General features: G+C 29.9%; 1 protein-coding gene and 1 long non-coding RNA gene across 8 annotated transcripts; one reads left to right on the forward strand and one right to left on the reverse strand.

The window, feature by feature from the left end:
* Window positions 1-17,874: 17,874 nt before the first annotated feature.
* LOC108482105 (uncharacterized) lies at window positions 17,875-20,369 on the reverse strand. Of its 5 annotated transcripts, XR_001870827.2 has the most exons (4): window positions 20,017-20,241; window positions 19,809-19,942; window positions 18,365-18,474; window positions 17,875-18,276 (listed from the first exon to the last, which is right to left on the reverse strand). It is a non-coding gene; the product is annotated as an uncharacterized LOC108482105 (long non-coding RNA). The 5 variants fall into 5 exon arrangements; XR_001870829.2 differs by lacking the exon at window positions 18,365-18,474 and having other exon boundaries at window positions 17,875-18,188; window positions 20,017-20,239; XR_001870828.2 differs by lacking the exon at window positions 18,365-18,474 and having other exon boundaries at window positions 20,017-20,239.
* Window positions 20,370-20,545: 176 nt separating this feature from the next.
* Window positions 20,546-23,320, forward strand: LOC108480381 (uncharacterized). 3 transcript variants are annotated; one of them, XM_017783363.2, is made up of 9 exons: window positions 20,546-20,663; window positions 20,740-20,838; window positions 21,152-21,268; window positions 21,573-21,766; window positions 21,848-21,953; window positions 22,056-22,203; window positions 22,353-22,492; window positions 22,597-22,763; window positions 22,843-23,320. In XM_017783363.2, the coding sequence occupies exons 2-9, from the start codon at window positions 20,760-20,762 to the stop codon at window positions 23,134-23,136; spliced, it is 1,245 nt and encodes a 414-aa protein (XP_017638852.1). In that variant the 5' UTR covers window positions 20,546-20,663; window positions 20,740-20,759; the 3' UTR covers window positions 23,137-23,320. The 3 variants fall into 3 exon arrangements, with proteins under 3 accessions (XP_017638852.1, XP_017638850.1, XP_017638851.1); XM_017783362.2 differs by having other exon boundaries at window positions 20,549-20,663; window positions 20,731-20,838; XM_017783361.2 differs by having other exon boundaries at window positions 20,546-20,838.
* Window positions 23,321-24,636: the final 1,316 nt, after the last annotated feature.

A 24,636-nucleotide genomic window follows, 5' to 3' on the forward strand; every position in this document is an offset into this window, starting at 1 on the left:
TCGAATCTTATCAATATATATCTCGTTATTGTAGATTGTTGGTAAAAGTACTGTTTAGGTCCCTATTTTATAGTATTGAATGCATTTTGATCCCTGCATTTTTAAAATAAGTATTGTATAGGTACGTATCATTCCAAGGTTCATGGTTAGCCCTGCTATGAATGTTATTTTCAGGGTTTGAAGGTTTTTTTTATCTAATTAATATAAAAAATAAATAATTAATGAAATGAGATAATAGGGGCATTATTTACAAAATTAGGTAAATTAAACAATAAAAAATGGTGTCGCCTGACTAATCGGCTGTACCAACCTCACCTGCCACCAATCATTACATTGATGATTAGTTTTGAAAAAATAATAATTTTTTTTGGTGCCGCCAAAGCAATCGGCAGCACCAATATGCATCATGTAAACAATATGTCCTTGAAAAGTATGAATATAAGCTGAAAAAAATATTTTTTTAATGATGCCGTCAACATATCAAGCGGTACCGAAATAAATTAATATATAATTTCTTCTTCTTCTTTTTATTTTTTAAAAGATTAAAAAAGCATGAAACGTAAAAAAAAAATCAACCAGGATCTGTGACTGATCGGTCACGTCAGTGTCGTGGCAGCACCTACCTGATGGCCTGCCACCGACGTGACCAGTTAGTCATGGGTTCAGCTTTAAATCTGATTTCCAGCCATTTTAATGATCTTTTAAAAAAGAAATTATACATTCATTTATTCTGATGCCATATTCGTACTTTTCAAGTGCGTATTTTTTACATGATACATACCAGTGCCATCGATTACTCAAGCAGCACCAAAATTTATTTACAAAACTAATCGTGAGTGTAATGATTGGTGGCAGGTGAGGTTGGTGCTACCGATTGGTCAGGCGGCACCGTTTTTTACTATTTAATTTGCCTAATTTTGAAAATAATGTCTCTATTATCCCATTTCAATAATTATTTATTTTTTATTTTTTTAGGTAAAAAATCCAAGTTTGAGTTTGAGATCTATACTTGGATTTTACCATTGCACCTAACACCTATTAGTATTTAAAAGTTCTATATCTTTAAAAAACGAGCAAAATGATAAAATTTTAAATTAATTGAGAAGGATTATTAATTTTATGACTTGATGAATTTTAACTAAATGACATGGTATTAATTTAAAAATGACACAACATGTTTATCGACATATTGTTAAATTTATATATATATATATATATATATATATATATATATATATATGTATAAAAGCATTCACCTAAGTTTTTTTTTCTCAATTTGGCATTTAAATTTTATTTTAATGTTCAATTTGATATCTAAACCAAACAATTCAATGAAATTTAAAATGTGTCCTCTAATAAAAAATACAAATACTTAATTAGGCAAAAAAATTAAAACTCAAATATCAAATTGAACATTAAAACTAAACTCAGATACTTTTACAAGATAAAAGAGAAACTCAAATATCAAATATAAAAATCTCATATATCAAACTTAGATATAAGTAGTACGTTAATCCTTAAATTAATATTTTGGATTGTTACAAAAGAAAATGATCAATTTATTTGTTTTTACCTACAAAGATTCTTTTCTTTTTAAAAAGAAAAACAAGAATCAAAATGCAAGTGTGGGTTTCTATACAATATTTTTACCCTAAATAGTTGGAATCATATCGAAATTTTCCTGACTACTTAATTACTGCAAATCCAAAATGAATTAACTTTTTAAAAATATATATTATTTCTGATAACTATGGATCAGAATTTGACCAAAAGACTCCAAGAATCATTGAACTGCAAATGTAAATGAGCCAAACAACTTTTGTAAAACCAAATTTCAGAAATGTTGGATAGGGTAAATTCTTTAATTTATTTTAAATAAGGGAGAGAGAAATTAATTAATCAATAAAATAATGTGGGATTTGTTGGTTTGAAGGGCGTGGGTCATTTCCGATCCCAATGTTTATACAGTCAGCGATTCACTGTGAACTGTAAACGAAAGAGGGTTTTAATGTCTCAGACTGGGGAATCATGAGAGAGACGAAAGGCAAACGTATGTATATAAATATATAGTTGTACGCACTTTGGGGGTGCCCGACGCTGATACCAACATCATTAATTTTATTTTGACAAAAATGTACTCTGCAAACATGCTTCAAAGCTTAATTACATTTGTGGAGAAAAGTTGGGGTGTTGGGTTGTTTGTATACATATATATATATATATATATATTCAACTTTTACTTTCATCATGGCTAATTGATTATGTAGGTTTTGTTTAGTTTAGTTATATTTCGATTTTTTAATATCTTTGTTTTGTATTATTTTATAATTGTTTAGATATGTATTTATAATTATATTGTATTTGTATTTTAAATTACAAAAAGAAAAGGCTTAATTATCTTGACTACCTTGCATAAGCTGTGTTGAGCTAATATATTGTATTGATAGTATAACAGGTGAAGTTAGAAAAATAAATCCTTGGAGGTGAGGTGGAATTAAGTTATGCACTTTGTAGATGGTTTTTTTTTTTTTTAAGAAAGAGAGGAAAAATTACAAATAAGTGAACGACATGTATCAAGAGAAGGCAGAGAGGAAGATTGAAGCAAATTCGGTAACATTGAGCATAGCGGCAAGTGATCATCTATAAAGTGGAGAAAGAGAAATATGATTGATGATAAGGATAAACAAAGGGAAAATTTATGTATATATGCTAAAAAAAAAACATTTGAGAAACTAGACTGATTTTTTTAAAATTTACTGATCTACTCTGTTCTTGGAGATAGAAACAGGACGCGTTTTCACTTTGGTAAAAAATATTTTTTCTTTTTTTTTTCCTTACAGTTGGAAATTGAAAGTTTGTAGATTTATTTTTGTCCGTGTTTGAGATAGACATGATTATAGTTTTAACGAATGTTTGAATTTGCGGTGGTATCATGGAGCTGGGTGACCTACAAATTTCATCTGTTGCGTGACTATGGAGCCATCACTTAGGAAGCCAAATCACATTGCAACTCGAGGTCCAAGTTGACAGTGATTATACTGTCTCGAGTTGAAGTGTAACTAGGGCTTCAAGTTTACAAAGATTATGTTGTCAAAGGATAAAGCATAACTGGACCATAGTTGACGGTAGTTATGCGGGCACGACAATCAGTTTTTTCTCGTCAGAGGAGCATACTTTATAAAACCCACATGGACGTACGAAGAAGAAAAACACAGTGGCCTTCCAATATAATCAAGTAATTCGTGTTGTCCATGTCTACCAAACACAGTGGCCTTGTTAATAAAACATGTTACACCCCAATTATGTCACAGGCTATAATAACAAGGTCACTTCATTTGGTGAACATGGATAAAATGAAATACTTGATTATACTAAAAGGCCACTGCGTTTTTCTTCTTAGTACGTTTGTTTGGGTTTTATAAAGCATCTTACTCTGACGAGAAAAAATTGGTTGTCATGTCCGCATAACCACTGTCAACTACGACCCCATTTATGCTCCATCCCTTGACAACATAACATTTATAAACTTGAAACCCTAGTTACACTTCAACCCTAAACCGTATAATCACTGCCAACGGGGACCTTAATTTGTAACACGATCTGGCTTCCCAGGTGATGGCTCCATACTCACATGGCAGATGAAATTTGTAGGTCACCCAGCTCCACAACACCACCGTAAATTCAAACATTTCTTAAAACAATAAGCATGTTTATCTTAAACACGAAAAAAAAAATTACAAACTTTTAATTTCCAACCGCAGGAAAAAAAAAGAAATTTTTTTACCAAACTGAAAACCCATCGTACCGAGCACATTTTCTTTTCTCTATCTAAAAACAACATAGATTGATAAATTTTTAGAAAATCAACCTAGTTTCTCAAATATTTTTTTCCACCATATATACATAAATTTCCCCTAAACAAAAAAAAAACAAGTTCAAAGAATGTTAGAGAAAGAGCTTTAAGAATTAGAATATCGAAGTGTCAAAAGTCTCTTCATGGTTGTGCAAAGCTCATGTTTGTAGTGTTTCAAGAATAAAAGTTACAAAACTAATAATTAATGAGAGTACCAATAAATATTTTGAAGTTACAAAGGCATTAATGGTTCTTTTTATTAAGAAATGATTTTGTAGGTGATACTGAATAAATAAATAAGAACTCACTATGTTTTTAAAAAAAAGGGAGAAACACTCAATATTATAGGAAAATGTTAAGAGGAAGACATCTTAACTACCTTCATATCTGATCCACTAAGTCAAGCTCTCCGGAACATTCCAAGACTGAAGATAACCCATGAACCTTGTCATATTCTGGATTACTTCCACTCCTACTTTGGTGAAATGGTACATATGAAAAATCTTTCGCAACATATCTTGAAATGTAAAACAATGATTGTTCTTTGATGAGAATTGTTCCTAAACCATGGTTATTTTGACTTGTTGCAAAATGAGTTGTTATCAACATAGTTGTTCTCAATGTAGAGATTGTTTTGAACAAGAGTTGTTTTGTGATGATGCTTTTCAATGATTATTCCAGAAAATCAAAATTGTTCTAAATGCAAGTTGTTCCAAATAGTGATTGTTTTAAACATAATTATTTTGAACTTTAGCTATTCTCAACAGGAATTATTCTCAAATAACAACTACATTGGATAACAATTGTCCCAACTAAAACTTTGTTCTGAATATAGATATTTTAGACATAACTATTCTCAAACAATTGTTGTTTTGAACAACAACTATTCTAAACAAGAGTTGTTGCTCCGGAAGAGATATTAAGTGAAATAGAAATGCTACTCGTTCCATGCTTGATAACACAATTTCTTAAAATATAATATTATTTATCTCAAGAAATCAAGAGATAAAATGTTAGTGGTCAAAATTGATTATCTACATGCTTTTATGAGAGCTAAGATGTAATTTCATCATTGTATTAACTTAAATCTTTATAATTTTTAAAGGGTTAATTAAAATTTATCATTTTAAGGAGTCAATTATTATTTGAAAAAGACTTTTAAAATTATTATTATATGAATCAAAAGTATGCATAAAATTAACAGAAATTAAACTTTTAAGGATAATAAATTTACTTAATTTCAAAATTAAAATTAGCTAATTTTTTTATTAAGAAACTACTATCACCCCAATTTTTTTTTTTTTTGTTTAACTACCAAGTCAAATAGTAATAAGATATGATGTTTAAACCTAAGAAACATCAAACTAAACAAGTAAAAGCAAGAAAATATTGTGTGGAGGAATGAATAGTTTGTGTTATCTATCTATCAATGTGATTTAAGAATTAGTTCAGACCCCATGAAAAGAAATCACTTCAAAACCTAATAAGTCTAATCAACATAGAAAAAATAATAACTACAAAATATTCTAATGGCGGCTCACCAAAATAAATGTAATAAATCACTTTCAAAACCCTTATTAATTAGTTAGGTCAAAACCCAGAATGAAGGAAAAAAAAAAAAAAAAAGAGGCCATATTTTTCAAAAAGAATAATTCTGACAAATGGTCATATAGGAAGAAAAGACAGCCTAAGACTTGAAAGAAATGGTTAAATGCAATATTATTATGAACAGTTGTTTTCACTAAAAAATGGTTTTAAAGAAGACAAGCTCATAAAGTCCCTGAAAGCTTTCGATTACAGAGGCTAAGGGCTAGAATTAATGCTATGATAAGCTAATAGCCCCCTTCACTTCAGATGTCTTTCATGCAATTTCCTTGACTGCCATATTCTTAAACTTGCCGCATGCTTAACTCACCTACACAATTAGAAACCCACTATTTTATTGCTCCACATTTTCTAAACTTCTGCATATCTGATAAATATTTCTACCTTTTGTAAATTTCAAATTTAATTCATTTATTTTTATTTTAATATTTTCTTATCTTTATTTTTCAAAATTTAAAAGTTCAGTTTTAACTGTTAATTATTAAGACTTAAATTTTAAAATATGAAAAAGTAGATGGAGTAAATTACAAAATATAAATATAAATATTAAATTCTAAATTTATAAAAATATAGAAACTTATGACATATTTAAACCTATATAATATGATATATTAATATATATTATTTTAGTAAAATATAATTATGGCATATTACAATGCATAAATTGGAATTTACTTCGATTCTAGTGGAGTGGGCCAAATAAGAAAGGAATAAAGCAAGATTTAATATTTGAAGTTTTCAAATTTTTAACGTGCGAAACATTTAAAATTTTGAATATGTTTGATAATTATTTTAATTTTTAATTAATATAAAATTTTAATAAATTAGTGTTTAATAAGATAGGTAAGTATATAGTTGCTTATCATTTAATGTAGAAAAATTAAAACAAATTTTATTTTATTAAAATTGAAATAAAACTAATGTATTGCAATATTCAAATTATTATATTTATCTTCTACCTAAAATAATATAAAATATTAGATTAATAAGATTAAAATTTTAAAATAAATAATCTTACTTTTATTAAACAATAGAATTATATTCAGTACTATATTTATTAATTTATCAAACAATTTTTAACTATAAATTCAGCACTTATAAAATTTAGTATTAAAATTTTAGTTCTTAATTTTTTAATTTATCAAATACACCCTTAGTCTCGGATTTTTTTTTCCATATTAGCCTTAAAACTTCGTCAATTTTCTCGATTTGGTTCTTAAATTTGGATTCCATTCAGAAGTGATGATGTGAAACTATGAGATTATTCCACATTATCACTTAAAAAAACAAAAAATAATTAAAACTATAAATATGAAGTGGCACAATTTTAACGTACCACATAATCATACTTTAATAAAATCCAAGATCAAAGACCATATTGCGAAAATTATCAAGTTTTAGAAATATTATACACAAAAAATTTAAGGATCAAAATGAAAAAAATTACTAAGTTCATGAACTAAATATTAATTTATCACAATAAATAAAAAGTTACATTTATAAGGATTCAAAATCTTGCCTCTGTCGTCCAGGTCAAGTCCTTATATAAAATTTAGATTAAAATAATTTTGGATAAAAGAAAAACAATATTAAGCGAATTTTACCCAAATTTAAAAGGATGTTATAATTAAGTGGTATGAGTGGTTTACACTTCACATGTATGGTGAGGGTAATCGAGCTGGGGATGCAATGGGAAGCTTAGCATTGTCTCAGAACATGGGTGTCCATTCCTTCAACAGTCCCCCAGGCCACATACTACAGATTCTGCATAAACATAGCACGGCCTTCACTCTACCTAGAAGGGTGTTAGTGTAGGCTGTCTTTCTTATTTATCTTCTTTATTATGAAAAAGGATGATGGGAAAAAGTTAGGAGTAAGTTTTTACTAAACATCTGATCTCTTTATGAAAGTTTAAAATTTTCTTCTTGTTTTTCTTTAGATCAAAGGAATATGATTTGAATTCAAGTTAAACAAGTATTGACATATAAATCAAGACTGAAATAACATTTAAATAATATTTTTAAAATGATATTTAAACTATTTTAATTAAAAGTTAAGAAATTAAAATCATCAATTAATGAATATTATATATGCTCGTCAATTTTTATATAAAAATAGCTTAAATGTTAAAAAAGCCATCATAAAATATTCACCTTGTTATTCTCATTTTTAATTGTAAATATTTGTTGGTTCAATTCAGTATTTGTTGTTTCAATTGCGTATTTGTTGTTTCAATTGTTGAGTTATATTTGATAGAGTTGTTTATTTATATATCTACCTTCTAGAGGTATTTATTCATTTCTATTCTTATTTCTTTATTTGAGAGAGTTTACTTAAGCTTTTAGGAAGAAAACTTTAAGGGAAGAGTGATTTTATCTTACCTATTAACAAATGGTGAATTGTAAATGTTTACTTAATGTTAAATTCATTTACCCAATATGATCATATTTTATCTCATGATAACTATTATATCTTTCTTTATAACAAAAATCAATTACTAACAAGTAGTTATTAAATCTTTTGTCTTAGACAAATGACTCGTGGTCGCATTACTTTTCCATCTATAATGTAATGTTAATGAGAGGATACCATTAACCTTTTATTGGACTATGAATTGCAATATTGTCAATAAAGTTATGTAATGTAGAAGTTGTATATCCAACGTACCAGCTTTTGATTTTTAGTTATTTAAACTCAAGCTCTCAATACATCCAAAGTATACAAGTCACTCACTTAGGATTGAGGTAAGTAACATTATGAATGTCACAAGTAAATTAATAAATAACCAAATATATAATTAATTCAACTTAGGATCCTATATGATGTATTGCCAATCCAAGAAATCATATCTACGTCTCTATCTTTTGGGAGTCCACTACTCCAATATGCAAGATAAGATATCTACTCAATTGTATTTGATAGGCGACATAGTAATCCTTTAATCAATTTGCTTAATTTTGATTCATCAAACTATTGACCTTTTAGATTGCCTACTAATATAAGTTGTCTTATTACATTATAACCAACCACATAATATAACTAATTATTAGTTGCATACATTGGAACAAAAAGATATTCCTGCAGCATTGAAACTTTAAACGTAAAGCAATTATGAACTTTAGGTTCAACCTTTATGTATATATTTTTCAAGAGATCATTTCCAATAATATTTCTCTCATTAATTTGTTCTCAATTTTCCTTCTTTTCAAATCAATACACAATTCCCGTCTATTCGGTGCCACTAATAAATTGCTAAATTTCCATTTGAGTCACATACCGATTTATTCTCGTCACTTCTGTAGTTAGTGGGTCAAGTTATCAAGGTCATTCAATTCTCTTCTAAGTTCATTTGTACTCATTTGAAGTTACTTTGTATCCCTGCGTCATATTCCTTCTAGCTAATTATCAATTCAATCTTCAAGTTCTTTTCACTTTTTATAACTCTTCAAAATCTCATAATCTGAACCTAATTATCCAAGTCAGACTCACAATTATATAAATTTAAATGTGTGTACCACATTTCCAAGGTCATGGGGAATAATACAATATATTAGATCAAATGCGACATAGAATCTACAATATTCCCATCATTAGATCAATTGTTTTTACCACAACTTATTCACATTATTTGGTTCTTAATAATTGTCAATTTCTCAATTGTATTTCCTTTTTCCCTATTTGGATTGAAACTGTTCTCAAAATTTATCACAATTACTAACTTGGTCACCTACACATTTTTGTACCATTGTCCCAACGATCTCTTTCAAGGGTAAGGTTGAATTCTTGAAAATGTTAGGTTCAAAGGATATTTCAAAAGAATTCCTAGATCCCTATTCGATTTGGACTGAAGTGATGTCTCCTAGTCCTTCCTTTGAGGTCTGACTAACTTTACAGTGCCTGTGGAACCTAAGGTAACCGCTAACGATCTAAGTTCATCTTCCTTTAAACATCCACAATCCTAATGTTAGGTCAACCTCACGATGAGTTATTACCTTGCTCTTCTTTCTACATTTAACATTCATAAACTTTACCACATACGCACTACAAATCCGTAGTTTCCATCCAATCGAAACTCTCAAGTATTCACCAATCATTCATGTACAACATCCTATCAAGCTTTTTAATCTCAGAATCTAATGTCAAGTTACACCAAAGATACATATTTACAAAACTAATTAATAACCTTTCCAATATTAAGTTCAATGATATTGTAAATGCATACTTAAAGAGTTATCATTCTTTCATTCATTCTAGATTTCCAAAACATAGGGAATAGTTCAATATATGTACATACATACCCATAGTACTTGGTAATCCTATCATTGAACTTCTCAGTTCAAACATTAAATAAGGTCTTGCGAGAATGTCTCCTATTACTTACTCGAGTTTTGTTGGAAAAAAGGGTCATATCCTTAGATACATTCTATCTACACATTACCTATTTAGAATATATATATATATATATATATATATATATATATAATGTAAAGTCTCTAATCCCACTTCTCATTTGCTATAAGTCCAGGTAATCCTCAAGATTTCCTCCTATTTAAAGTTTCGGTTCATCTCCTGAATCCTCTTTCAAGTTCCAATTAAGATCCTCTTCTAGGTCGTCTTCTTCCTTTAAAATAGGTATGGAGTTTATTAAACTTCTAGGTAGCTTTCTAGTATGATATTTGCTTAACTGTGGTGTTCGAAGAACTTTATGCTTCTTACCAAGTCTTTGTAACCCTATACTTGAAGTAACAACTTTCGTCGTTCCATAGAAAGACATAATTGCAACGAATCATTTAACTAAATTTCGGTATGTATATGGTGCCAACTTCTTCCAAAGCTTGTCTAATAGTAATTGTTGTTCAGCATCCTCAAAAGTACCTTTTAGGGTGAGATACTACATTTCATCTTTTCAAATCAGCTTGTGTCCCTTCCAAATAACTTTTTGCATCATATTATTCACTATAATAAGATGTTGGATGATGAAATTTTTAATACCTCTTGCCCGGTTTGGTCATCAGACTTGACCTATAGGAGGTTACCGCGCGAACTCAAAACGTTTACATACTTTAAACATACGTGGCAGATTATGCTGTGGACTAATAAGTGGCGGATCGCTCTGACGAATCATACAACTATGCATAAAAATTCTAATGAAGAAGTTGTGGATTATTTCGCGGACACAATTATTTAAAAAATAAACAAACATCTAATTTGGGACATTTCCTGTAGATACTAAAAAATGACAGACTATTCCGCAAACACCTCATATAGTAATGGGTTCCACAAAACTTAAAACGCGAAATGTAACGTAACTGAACTTAAATTTATTGTCATACATCACGGAACTTAAAATAATCACCTTCAAAGTTTAACAAGATTATTTACAATTAACCAAATAACTAAATCTTTTCACTTGGACCGACTCAAATAAATCAAGAGATCAAATCAATAAGCTCTAAGCGTTCCAAAATCTACAAGACAAAAGCAATTTGGGTGTAAGTATTTAGAATACTTAATAAGCTCATACAAATTCGATGGTTACTTACCTGGCATAATAATATTATGATAATTTAATACACAAATACAACTTTCCTATTCGCCAACATAATTCGCCAACGAGGTGAGAACATGTATTTCATTATACATAGTATACTAAATAAGCAATACGATACAATGACTTTCTTCTTATCCAAATTCAATCTCAAACCTAGACTTCTATTGTAGAAATTAATTCTTTCATATTCCCTCATTTCTTAATTTGCAAATTTCATATTTCACATGATTTATATTACTCAATAAACATTGTAAAAGAACTCAAAACACATTGAATGCTTCATATCAGAGGCTCATTCGAGCTAATCACATGCAGAGGTGTCAGGTTACCCGTCTGAGCTAAACATTTATTGACACAACGAAAGTGTATCCAGGGCTATATATATACATATAAGGTTACTAGTCTAGGTCAAACATTTAAAACAACATCAGATTACAAGTCCAGGCTAAATCTGTGCCACATGTAGCTTCAAATCTGCAACAAATGCTGGATCTTGAAATCATTAGAAAATAACATGTAACTGTGTGTATGAGTCTTTTACTAAATTTATCGGGATGCTGACATTCTATAATTTCATTCACATTCTCTCAAATACAATTCAATATTTTTTTTCCATATATATATATATATATATATATATGCAACCAAACTACTTACCAAATTTTCAATTATACAATTTAAGAAGAAAAAGGGAAAGAAAGTTAAATAGTTTTCGTATTGTATGAACTTACCTAGTAGAATGATCACTCGCCACAATAAAGTCTACTCAACAACTTTTCCTTTCCTGCGATCTTCTTTTGGTATATTCAAATCTCGATTTATAACATAATTTTAATTCAATTTTTATTAACCAACATCATTCATTAGCTTATGAAACACATAAGTCAATTCATTTCCATCACTCCAACTTCCCTTTAAACCTACCACCTAAACAATCAGGCCCTTTATAACAACGTTTTATAGAAATTTTAAGTTGATTTCGCAATGTCTCTATTTTAGTTGTTATTTGGAACTAACATTTTCTAATTATACCAAGTAATCATTTATCATAGCTTTTCATCTAGTCTAAACATTTAATACCACAAATTACAAGTATTCAACAATTGTAATCTTAAGAAATCTTTAATAGTTTTGGAAATAAACAACATCATTAGTTAGATTGAAGCACGACAAATTCAAAAGCATCAAATTCAAGCAAAACAGACTTGAATTAGTTTACGATGCAAGAACAAAAAGCTTGATCAAGTTTTCCTAGCTTAACAAGGAATAAAAACGGTGATGGAGAGGATGATAAAGAGAATGATGAACTGTCTCTTTCCATCCACAATGCTACGGTATATATATATATATGTGTGTGCGTGTGTCTAATCTAATTATTAATTAAGATTAGCATCAATACAGGTAAAGTTAAATCAACACCTGTCCAATGATTAACTATGAAAATGGTTGAATTATCAATTTGGTCCCTAATCGATTATCACATTACCACTAGTAAAAGGAACCCATAATGGTTAACTTTTGCCACCATTACGATTTCGTCACTATACTAAATAAATTATCCAATTACTCAAATTAACAGACCATAATTTCATATAACACTATAATTGGCTCATAGATATTAAATATTAAAATTTATTGACTCCATCACCGATAAAAGGGGTTTCGAAACCACCATTTTTAGTGCCACTAAAAATGGGTTGTTCCAAAATCACTCAATCTTATCCTATAATCTTGGACTTCTCTCATCAATTTATCTATACTTTCACGTTGTTCTTGTGTAGTAATTACCTCAAGTACACGTATCACCAATTCCATAACTGTGTGGTAATGACAGAAACATTCTCAGAGGTTCAGTTCATCACAAAACACACTCTCATAATTTCCTTTGCTCATAAGGCAATTCATGAAAATTTTGACACCATATAGTTGAGAATTTGGTAACAACATCCCTTCCTGAGATTACATTATCTTTAAGGATCTCTACTATCATCTTTACTAAAAGCACTAAGAAATGATATTCATAAAGCCTATCATCAATCATATCTTGTCCTCGAGGGACCAATCATCGTAATTTTTATACTAGTATTTCAATCTATATGAACAATTACAAACAGACTCAGTATCCAACAACACTTTTATGGCATGTACCTCTGAACTTAATACAAGGTTTGGTTTAGTCCAAGAATCGACTAAACTCTAGCAATAATACCATTAAATATAACACTCCACACCCGACTATCGTTGGATCTGAGTGCAAGATGTGACAACACATTACTAGAACAGCTCGAACATTGTTCATCAACAATTAAATTAAGAAAGAAACTTTTAAACATTTTTTTTAAAATTAGAAAATAATTTATAAATTATTTATAGATCTTTAAATTCGATTTAAATACTTTTGTCTGATATCACATTTAATTAATAATAATCCATACTAAATAATATTTGTACTTGATTTTGTATTTACTCAATCATTAACACAACCCGAATTCCGACCTCAAAATATCGTGGTGTTACACTATATAAATATGTGTTGAACTTAAACTCCAATACTAACTAATTGAGTCCAATTTGTAACATTTAATATCCTAAATATACATAAATAAGTTTAGGTAGCCATAGCTTTCCTTCAGTTAAGGGTCCCCAAGGATACCTAACCAACAAACCATAAGATCTTAAGTGATAAACCGATGAAAAGTGATGTTTCATACACCCCTCCAACAATTATGTAACTCCCATCTCTCTTCCTCACGGTTCATAATTTGATCATGTCGTTGATGCATCGATTTGTTGTCTTCAGTTTTGAGAAAACAAGACAAAAACCAATGGAATCCCTACATACATACATACATATACATGCATACATATACTTATATATAAATATATATATATATAAATATATTTGGGTACTTCTTGTTTGACTTGATATTGCAAATCTTGTTTGGTTTCTGTACCTATTACATGTACGACCAAGTTTATCATGGGGAGCTTTCTTATTACTATTATTGGCCAAAAAGATGAAGTAATTTCATACTCGAAACTAATTAACCACTCATTATTATGACAATCTCTATGTTTCTATCATCTTTTTTCTGTATTGTTGTTATCAAAACATAGTTTTTAATGAGAATCGATTTGATTTGATTGATTGTTTCGGTTATTCCGTCCGATTGATTGTTTATTAGCTTTGGTTTTAACTTTGTTTTTGAGTCTAGTAGGGTAAAAGTATCATGAAGGCTCCCTGTATTAAAAGTTAGATTACATTTTATCCCATCTACTAAAAAATGAACAAATTAGTCATTGTAATTAGATTCAAAAGCAAATAGGTCTTTTTATACAAAATTTCATCCAGTTTTATTGTTAAAATGTATATTTAGCATCCCACGTGTTATTTTCTAGTTATTCCGTCAGCCACGTTATTTTTTAATAAGTATAAATTAATGAAATTTTCAACAAAAATGATCAATTTGTACTTTGATTTAACGGACATGAACTAAATTATCTTTTTTTAATAGTGGGTTTTTTTTAACAGAGGGGATAAAATACAATCTAACTCCTAATATAAGAACTGCATGATAATTTTACAAAATTGACAAATGAAAAACACAATTTTAATGTCAGGAGGCATAAATAAACAAATGAAATGGAGGAAATATTACAGTCTGGACAAAAATCAAACAAATTATTATAAAATTGAAATATTACACTTTGGATAAATGAATATGAACCACAATAGTTGAGTGTTAGCTGGAGAAAAATAGCAAACAAATTATTACAAGATTGAAGGTATAATTGATAGTCGAAAAAAAGCAAAATGTGGGAGTAATGATAGTGATAGAACAGTGGAGATTTCTGGTATTTGAATGGAAGCTAATATCCAGCAGTAAAACCCCAAAGAAGCACAGGGTCTAGTGGCTGTCATTGCTAAAAGTTATAAAAGAGTTTGGTCAGGTTTTGTCGAGGGCTCCGTTATCCCATTGAAATTAGCTTTTGCAAGAAAATGTTTTTCATTAAAGGAAAAAACATGATATTCTTTTAATTAAATGTCTTCTCTTCTAATGAAGATAAGATATTTCAGGAGAAGCAAAATGAAAAAAGAACTGTCCTTTTAAGTAAAGATTGATTTCCTCTCAAGAAAGCTTTTCTCATTAAATCCAAAGCAATGTTAGAAAAAAGTTATTTTCCTTTTTATTTATGGTGAAATACAGAAAAGAAGGTAAAGTTCTAATAGTAATTTCAAACCTAGATCACAATTAGGGTGGTGAACATCTTGATCATCATGTCAACACACAGAGTTCAAAACTTTTGTTTATTTGTTTATAAATGAGAGTGCATTTCGTTACATGGTTATTATAAATGTCATTAGAATAAGAACATAGATAAAATTAAGGTTAATGTAACATTTGGTAATTGAGTTTATTTTCAATGTTTAATTTGGTATCCAGATCAAAACAACATCATGTGGCTCAATAAATGTTTGACATATATACTCTAGTAGAAAAATATAGGTACAAAATTGAATATTGAAACTAAATTCACGTATCAAATTAAGACAAAAAAAAACAAGTGTCAAATTGAAAAAAAAAATGTACCAAAGAATACATTGAAGTCAAACTTAAATACCAAATTGGACATTAAAGCCAAATATAAGTATTAAATTAGTAATTCACTTCTATCAAATTCACTTAAAATCCAAATTAAACACTAAAAAATTAATGTCGCTACTCATAAATATCAAAACGTATAATTTTTACCAAATAAATAAACAACATTGGACCCCCCAAAAATACATATAGCACATTGAAAAAAAAAAGCTTGAACTCTTGTATATGAAAAAATAAACAAAATGATTACACACTTATAATCCAATCTAAAAGAATATCTTCAGTTAAATGAAGACCTTCATTCCTGTCAAAGTCATCTTAGTAATATAATTGGCTTCAAAATTCATTTCACAAGGAATATACTCGAGCTTCCATTGACCAATGTCTAACAAGTTTTGTTGAATGTGCCGGATAAATGCTGAAGAAGATGTTTTGGAAAATGATGCTTGAATAAGTTGAAAAGCTTCATGACTATCTATTCTGATCAACACTTCATCATACTTTCGACTTTTTATGATGTACTCTTATATTTTTCTAGTTACAGAAACTGTAAAAAAACAAACTCTACATGTTGACAGTTAGTTGTTAGTATTGTTGTAACAAAACAATGGTGCAATAAGTGTTGACACTAACCATAAAAACGATTCTATTCATGGAAGGTGAAACAAAATAGGAATGTAAATATAAATTTGTTTGAAAAGATTACAAATCTGTAAGTGGGAAAACTAAATGGAGAAACCCAATAGGGAGGTAATGGAAAAGAGCATCGAGATGGAGATGGTTAAGATCATTAAAGGATATGACAATGATTGAGGCAATGTTTCACTAAAGTCTAACAAACACACTCAATTGTAATAAAACGACATTCACTTTTGTCGCTATAAATGGTGAGTGCCACTCCTCTTCCTTTTACATGTAATTTTCAGCTTCAATTATTGATGGTCAATTATTAACCCAATTTCACCCTGCTTTAATTAATTGCTTAATTCACTTTCGAAATTGAATCGAAGATTGATAGTTAATCGGTACAATAAAACTTAAAAAGGATTGAATCAAAGTAAAATTTAAAAATTTAATTGAATTGGATAAAAGATTATTTGAATCAAATTTAATTTTTTGTTATAATTTATAAAATAAAGGTTTATTTTATATTGTTATTTATTTATAATTATTAATATTTTTTTATTTCGTAATGATTGAATACATTTAATCAATTGAATTAAAGCGTACAACATTTCTTGCTTTATATATAAGAAGAAATGTTTTATATACGTTGTCAAAGAGATTTACGTGAAATATAAGTGAAAAGGACACTTCATATCTATATTTATACTCATGAATTAGGCTTAACGAATACAAATTTCAAACTAAAGTCTAACTCAAAATATTAATTTATTAATGAAAATTTTTATTTCCACTTTTTTTAAAAGAAATATTAGCATTAATATATTATTCTTTATATCGTTGTATTACTTTTTTAAAAGAAAATAGTAGCGTTAGCAATAATATTTGTAATTTGTTCAAATTTTAATTAAGTTAGAGATAATTACGAATAGAATGATAGAGATTTTCATCAATAAATATTAAATGTAATAATAATATAAGTTACATTCTTAAAGAGAGAACCAAATTTCAAACATTAAAAACAACATTATTAAGAAAAATAATGACGAACTTGACTATAGACTGAAAAACAAACAAACAATAATAATAATAATAATAAAGATTTTTAACTTTAGTTTATTTTTCACTTGTTACCCAAACAAGTGAATATTATACCGAATTTCATTCAAAGACCAATATCTATATCTATTAAATATCTCAATTTATTGAAGTATGCGAATTTGAGTAGCAGATTTACTATCTAAAATGAATTTAGATGATAAATACCAAAAAGTTCATATATATATATATATATATATATATAATTTAATAAATTATAATATTTATATGATCAAATTTTACTATCCATAAATTATTGATTTAATCCTCATGCTTTAATTTAATCAATTTTAATTTTTTACTTTGATCTAATCTGTAATAGTTCAATTCATTAAATCAAAATTTTTATATGTTCCAATTTAATCATTTTTTACTCCTATATTTTTCAAAATTTAAGATTTCATTAATAGATAAAATGATAGCCATTAAATCTATTAACTAAATTGACATATTTTTATGTGTATTTTGATAAATAGTAAGTTGACATAATATTGCGTGCAATAATATGTTTATCAAATGAAATTCTAGAAATAGCAAAATTTAACGCAAGGAATTTAAAGATTACCACTTGATAAAGACTAAAATTTCAAAATTCATAAAGGACAAAAACTAAATCTATAAAAATTTGACACAAATAAATTGAAATAATTAAAATATATTTTTGGGCCAGGCAAGACTTGGAAATCATTAACAAAGCCTAGTTTGAAATGATCCAGGTTTGGTGACTAGGGTGGCTACTTGGTCCAGTTATAGGTCTAACCCAAACCCAACATCTCACTGAACAGGCCCGTTATTTGATGGACTGCTCATTATCTCAGTGGCAGTTTGCAACCAAATCCGAAGAATTGACCATCTACAACAAATGTAGTAATTAGTTAATTCTGATGCTTAGAACTTGCCGCTCGGAAACAGAACCCGAAAGGACCCGGCCCCGAAAGAACCTGAATACAAAATAAATCCAATCCAGAAAAATAAAGAACTCTGAAATAGCCTAAATTCAACTTGAACCCAAACGAGCATAATTATCACCTCTAGTTGAAACTTGCTGCTGCTAATTCACAGTTTCCACAAAATGCAAGCTATCTAAAGTCTATACCATTTTTCATGCGTTGCTTTCAGATGTAGACATTTGAAAGAACCTGTTTTGTCAGTGATCACCTAATATAAGTGCAATTTTCCAATTGAACTAAGCAAAATAGTCGTTAAACCGTAAAAGCTTCCTGGCATGCATCTCTGGAGGTTATTGGAGCCTAAGAAAATAATAAGTAGACAAAGAATGAGCCTAAGACAAAGGCAGGTTTGCAACAGATAAAAGAATGAGCCAAAAGCTAGAAGGGAAACTGGAGATAACTGCAAGCATATTAGGCTGAACATGAACCTTCTACATGAAAAATTGGAGAAAGGGAAAAATTAAGAGGGACTTCCAGATAAGCCCACAGGTTAGAGAAAACAATAAAAGTGTCTATAATGAATCTCAAACGCCAGCCATTGCAAAGGGTAGGGAAATGGTGCAAACGAGGATATGTTCACTTGGAGAGGAGCCATGAAAGAGAAATAGCCATGCATCTACCTCTAAGGTGCAGTATTAGAAAAAACATTAATCACATATGTCACTTGTAATTGTAAATTTAGTGTTTAAAAGAGGCCAAATATCAGAGAAAGTAATGGTACTGGATATTTTTATGTTGTTCTTTTATTTACTTCTATGCAGCTTGTTCAAAGTCTAATCTATTTCAACTTTCAACAAAGGTTGCCATCCAATCAGAGTCGTTAGATTCAGTTAACAATCTATGTCACAATAATGTATGGAACTGAGACAGATGAAAATAGAGAATTAGTATCCAAAAATGGATCTATAAATTATACTTCCTAAAGATATCTGCCATTCCATCTCTTTGCTAGGCTCTATATATAGTACTATAAGTCACTAAATCTCCTGGTTCTCACCCAAAATGATTCGTTGTCTTCATCGACATCCGCAATCAACAGGTACCAATATCCTCTATGAGCATTCCTCATCCCTTAATATAACTTCAATTAGCATTTCTGTTGCGGATCGGCTCTTAATCCTAAGCCAATATCCACCTATATGGATATTTACAAATTACAAGAGAAAATTCCCTTACCTTTGGTCACAAATCCGTTCCAAGACTCAAAATTTCACCAATTTTTGGCTCTTAACACTATTCCTATGCATAAGGGATCGAATATTGCAAGTATATACAGTTTAAATTTTAAAAAATACAATATTTAGGGCAAACCATAGTCAAATTATCCTTAGTATATGCCAAACCAAAAATTCTTATTACCCAAAAGCACCTATTATCATGAGTACAAAATTTGCCCCTTATTTCTCCATATTATAATTAGAATAAGGGGAAAAAATCCAGTATTAATGTAATGAAGTGGATAACATTATCATCACCATTTGCTACAGAATTTACTTTTTTTTTTATATCAAAATAAAAAAAACCTGAGATTATTCGATGGGTTTATTAGCCGCATCGGCGGAGCTTAAAATTTTCGGTTGCTGATGAATTCGTTGTTGTTGTTGAGCCTGTTTTTGCTCTATCTCTCGCCATTTGTTAATTCCGATGGTAAAAAGAACTGTTGCAAAAGCAAATAAATTATATAGTAAATTTAGGTAAAAAATTAAAAAGAGATTGAATGAAGTTATTTACATCCGGCGCCGACGAAAATGAGGAGGCGCAGGACCTTAGGTCCGGGCGGACCCGCCGCTTCTTCTCCCGTCATTTCACTCTCTTTCCTTTGCCGAGGCGCTGAGATTTCAGCTGCTTTGGTAACTGATTCAGTGGTCACTGGTCAGCTTAGCAGAGAACTTCGATATCTGATTGAGAGAAAAAATTGATGGGTTTATGAGCAAATAGTGAAGAGAGGCAAGGGCATAGCGGGAATTACATATAATCATTGCGATTGGTCAAATTCTGTACAAAGTCCTTGTACTATACGTCTTTAACAGATTTAATCCTTCTACTTTAAATTCATTATTTTAAACTGGTATTTTTCTCACTTAGATACTTTGTTTTTTTTTGGTCAAAAGTAGTAGTTAAACTATTAATTTGATCTCATTTTACCCTCAAAATTATATCAATCAATAAGAACATGACACATGGTATGATCTTATAGGACATCATACACTTTTTTGATACAATGAGACAAAATTGATAGTGTAAATACTTCTTTTGACCCCCAAAAAAAACATTTAGGTAATTAAATGAAAAAAAAAGACATAGTTTGGGGCCAATTTGTAGTTAAGCCTCTGCTAAAAACACAGTTTGAAGGCGTTATATACAAATTGACCCTTGAGGTATGAACCCCCCTCTCTCAGCCCCTTTTTCAATTTTTAAATTTTTATTAAAACGGTATTTCTTAAGTAATTGAAGGAAGGGTAAAGCAAATTGAAATGGAGGGGAAGAAACCCATCGATTACAACTCCAACTCTAAGTTGAACATAGCCATCATACACCCAGATCTTGGCATAGGTAATCCCTTTTTCTATTACTATTTCTTTTTTAATTTTCGGTTGTTTGTTTTAGTTTATTTATTGATTTTCGTGTTTATGAAAAAATAAAACTTTGAATCTAGATATCAAAAGAAAATATAATTCTTTAGTTTTGTTTTGGAGGATGATTAGGTTTTCAAGTTCTAACTTTTGACTGGAAAAGGCTTGATCTTTGTTATTTGAATTTGTGGATTGAGATTATTAGGTTACATAGCAAGTTCTATCTATTTATTTATTTACAAATTAAAAAATGGATTTTTTTTTTTTGCTGTTTATCTGTTATTACCTAAAAGGTGGAGCTGAGAGATTGATTGTTGATGCGGCTGTTGAATTGGCATCCCATGGGCACAATGTTCATATTTTCACAGCTCATCATGATAAAAATCGATGCTTTGAGGAAACCCGTGCCGGTAAATTTCATTTTCCATATGTTATTTTCATTAATTTTAGCTACTTATTTGGTGAATTTAAGAATAATCAGATAGAAAAAGGACTTTTTGAAGTTAATGTGGAAATTTTAGTGCATATAGCTTAGTAAAACTAATGAAAGTGAGTATACTGCTCGATTATAGCAGAGCCGGAATGTTGAATTCTACTCGGTTTTTGTCTCATGTGATGATATGCTGCAAACTGGGAAAATGTTTGAAATTTGTTTGTTCTTAGTAATTCATTGATCTAACTGAAATCAATTTAAACCGCCTCTCGAAAATCCAGGTATCTTTCCAGTTACTGTGTACGGCAACTTCCTGCCTCGACATATTTTCTATCGCCTTCATGCTGTATGTGCATATCTTCGCTGCCTTTTTGTTGCACTTTGTGTGCTGTTCATGTGGCCTTCATTCGATGTTATACTAGCAGACCAGGTCTCCGTTGTCGTCCCGTTGTTGAAGCTTAAACGATCAACCAAGGTATATAATATCAACTTTAGTCGATTGTTTTCTAGAATATCTGTTGTGTTCTCTCTCACACGATGTTCGTTTTCTTTTCAGGTTGTATTCTATTGTCATTTTCCGGATCTTTTACTTGCTCAACATACAACTTTGTTGCGGAGGATATATCGAAAACCTATCGATATTATAGAAGAACTCACAACAGGTTGGTTCTGTATACTGGTTGTTTCTTTGTACAGATAAGGATATGGAATATAATGTTCATCGTGATTCGGTTTTCTGCTATGTTTTGGAAATTGGAATTCAGGAATGGCAGATATGATACTTGTTAATAGCCGATTTACTGCATCTACCTTTGCAAAAACATTTAAGCATCTCCATGCACGAGGAATTAGGCCAGCCGTTCTTCACCCTGCAGTTAATGTGAACCAGTTCGACAAGCCCCATTTTTTTAAGTAACCAACATGCTTGTACACCCATTGGTCTCCTTTTTTTTTTTTGTCCCGGGAAATTGTTTAAACCATTATCTAACGTTTCTTTGATTAGGTGAAACTTCCTGCCATAAGCGCGTTTCTGAATGATATATTTTTGTTCCTTTGATTAGGTTGAATTTTCTCTCCATCAATCGGTTTGAAAGGAAAAAGAACATAGAATTAGCAGTTTCTGCTTTTGCAATGCTTCGCACCCTTGACGGAAATGTTGATCGAGGTTCGAACTTTGCTGATGCAGACTTGACAATTGCCGGCAAGTTCCTTCCCGTTTTAACACAAGTATTACCATTATTTTATGCTGACACTGATAAGGATTTTTTATGCGGATGGAATTTCTTCATCGTGTTATTCTTTTAGGTGGATTTGATAAACGCCTACGGGAAAATGTTGAGTACTTGGATGAGCTCAAAAGCTTAGCGGAGAGGAATGGAGTGGCGGGTCAGGTTAATTTTGTGACATCGTGCTCGACAGCTGAAAGGAATTCTCTGCTCTCTGAATGCCTCTGTGTCCTTTATACGCCAACAGTATGTTGCCTTCTACCATTTTCAAGAATCGTTAACATCGATGAAAGAATAACTTACGAAAATTTTCAATTTGATGCAGGATGAACACTTCGGCATCGTTCCATTAGAGGCGATGGCAGCACACAAACCTGTCATAGCATGCAACAGCGGTGGTCCAGTGGAAACAATTAAGAATGGGGAAACCGGATTTCTTTGTGATCCATCTCCGAAGGACTTTGCTTTGGCTATGACTAAATTCATGCAAGACCCAGAGATGGCAAAGAGAATGGGAGAACAGGCTAGGCAGCATGTCAATGAATCATTCTCAACAACGACATTCGGCCAGCGTTTGAATCAGTTTCTTCTCAATGTTGCTAGAACTAAGCAGGACTAGAAGTAGGGAATCGACATTGACAATGATCTTTTGCAGCATGCTTATGCAGACACACTTAAGATACTATATACACACATACACTTAAGATGCTCGTTATGTTACTCGGATTATTTATTTTTTTCCGAAGAGTATCACGAATCGAATCAAAATTAATGAAGAAAACTATGGGGATTTGTTGATCTAACTTAATAGTCCTTTTCTGGTTGGAATATACTATGATCCAATAGAGTTGTTGCAGGCCTTCTGAGACCATGTAACAGCTTCTGTTTATTACATCAACACCACTGGCCTTACCTCAATATCTATAAAACAGCTTCTGTTTTGTACGAAAATTTTCACATTTTTTGTAACCAAACCATTTTTCAAATGTAAATAAAACTTGGGATGTAGGATATCTATGTATAAGCTTTTATATTAAGAGTTGGATTGTATTTTGCTCCATCTACTTGAAAAATGGGTAAATTAGTTTTTGTACATTAAATCAAAGAATAAATTAGTCTTTCTATTAAAATTTTCATCTATTTTTAATATTAAAATTTGGTCCATGAAAGTTAGAATGAGGCAGACATGGACGTCATGTGTAACTGTTTAGTTATTCAGTCCGCAATGCCAGTTTTCAACAGTAATAATGGATGAAATTTTTAATAAAAAATGACGAGTTTGCTCTTTAATTTAATATAAAAAGACTAATTTACACTTTTTTTTAAATAAAAGAAGTAAAATACAATTTTATCTCAATGTCTCCATGATACTTTTACCACTTTAATATCCTTTAATTAATATCTCCAACCTTGTCTCTCAAACTTGGATGTAGTTAGGAGGAAGCCTCAGCCTCTTAAAATGAAAACCATTTAATCCTTTTAAAAAATTTAAATTAAAAAAATAAAATTACACTTTAATCTTCATAAAAAATGATAAAATTTTAATTTAATTTTTAAAAAATTATAAAGATATAAACTATTCAAATGATAAAATTATATTTTTATCATCATAAAATTACAAGCTCAACTACAAGTCATATACATTCAACGACTTATTTTCCCCATGAAAATTGGATCTTAGCTTTTGTTAATGTGATTAAAAAGCCTTAGCCGTCTTAGAATTTGGAATAGGTTTGAAGATGACTTTGCAGAGACATCATATGCATAAACATCCAAATTCAATGTGTAAGTTCATATTCAACTGGATTTTAAAAGTTTACCCTAATAAAAGATTCTGTTGCCAACCATGAAAACCCAATTAAAACACAATAAAATTTGAGCAATTCGATGGTTCATTGATTGTAGCCTTAAATCTCCCTGTAAAAAGGTTAAAATCTATCATAGGTCCCTTTACTCTTCATAAATTTAGTATTTAGTCCATATATTTTTATTTTCAAAATTTAATCCATTTAGTTTTCAAATTTCAAAAATCGGATCTAGTTGTTAACATTGTTAATTTTTTGTTAAATTTTTAGTTTGACATTATGAAATTAAAAGAATACTCACTTGGTAGCAATGT

The sequence above is a fragment of the Gossypium arboreum genome, chromosome 1, assembly GCF_025698485.1.
Source record: "Gossypium arboreum isolate Shixiya-1 chromosome 1, ASM2569848v2, whole genome shotgun sequence".
Lineage (NCBI taxonomy): Eukaryota > Viridiplantae > Streptophyta > Magnoliopsida > Malvales > Malvaceae > Gossypium > Gossypium arboreum.

Bases quoted from the DNA above. Each gene is read 5' to 3' on its own strand.
- LOC108480381 (XM_017783361.2), top strand. From the start codon at position 20,760: ATGGAGGGGAAGAAACCCATCGATTACAACTCCAACTCTAAGTTGAAC. The intron at 20,839-21,151 runs GTAATCCCTTTT...ATTACCTAAAAG, and splicing joins ACACCCAGATCTTGGCATAG to GTGGAGCTGAGAGATTGATT. The intron at 22,764-22,842 runs GTATGTTGCCTT...AATTTGATGCAG, and splicing joins GTGTCCTTTATACGCCAACA to GATGAACACTTCGGCATCGT.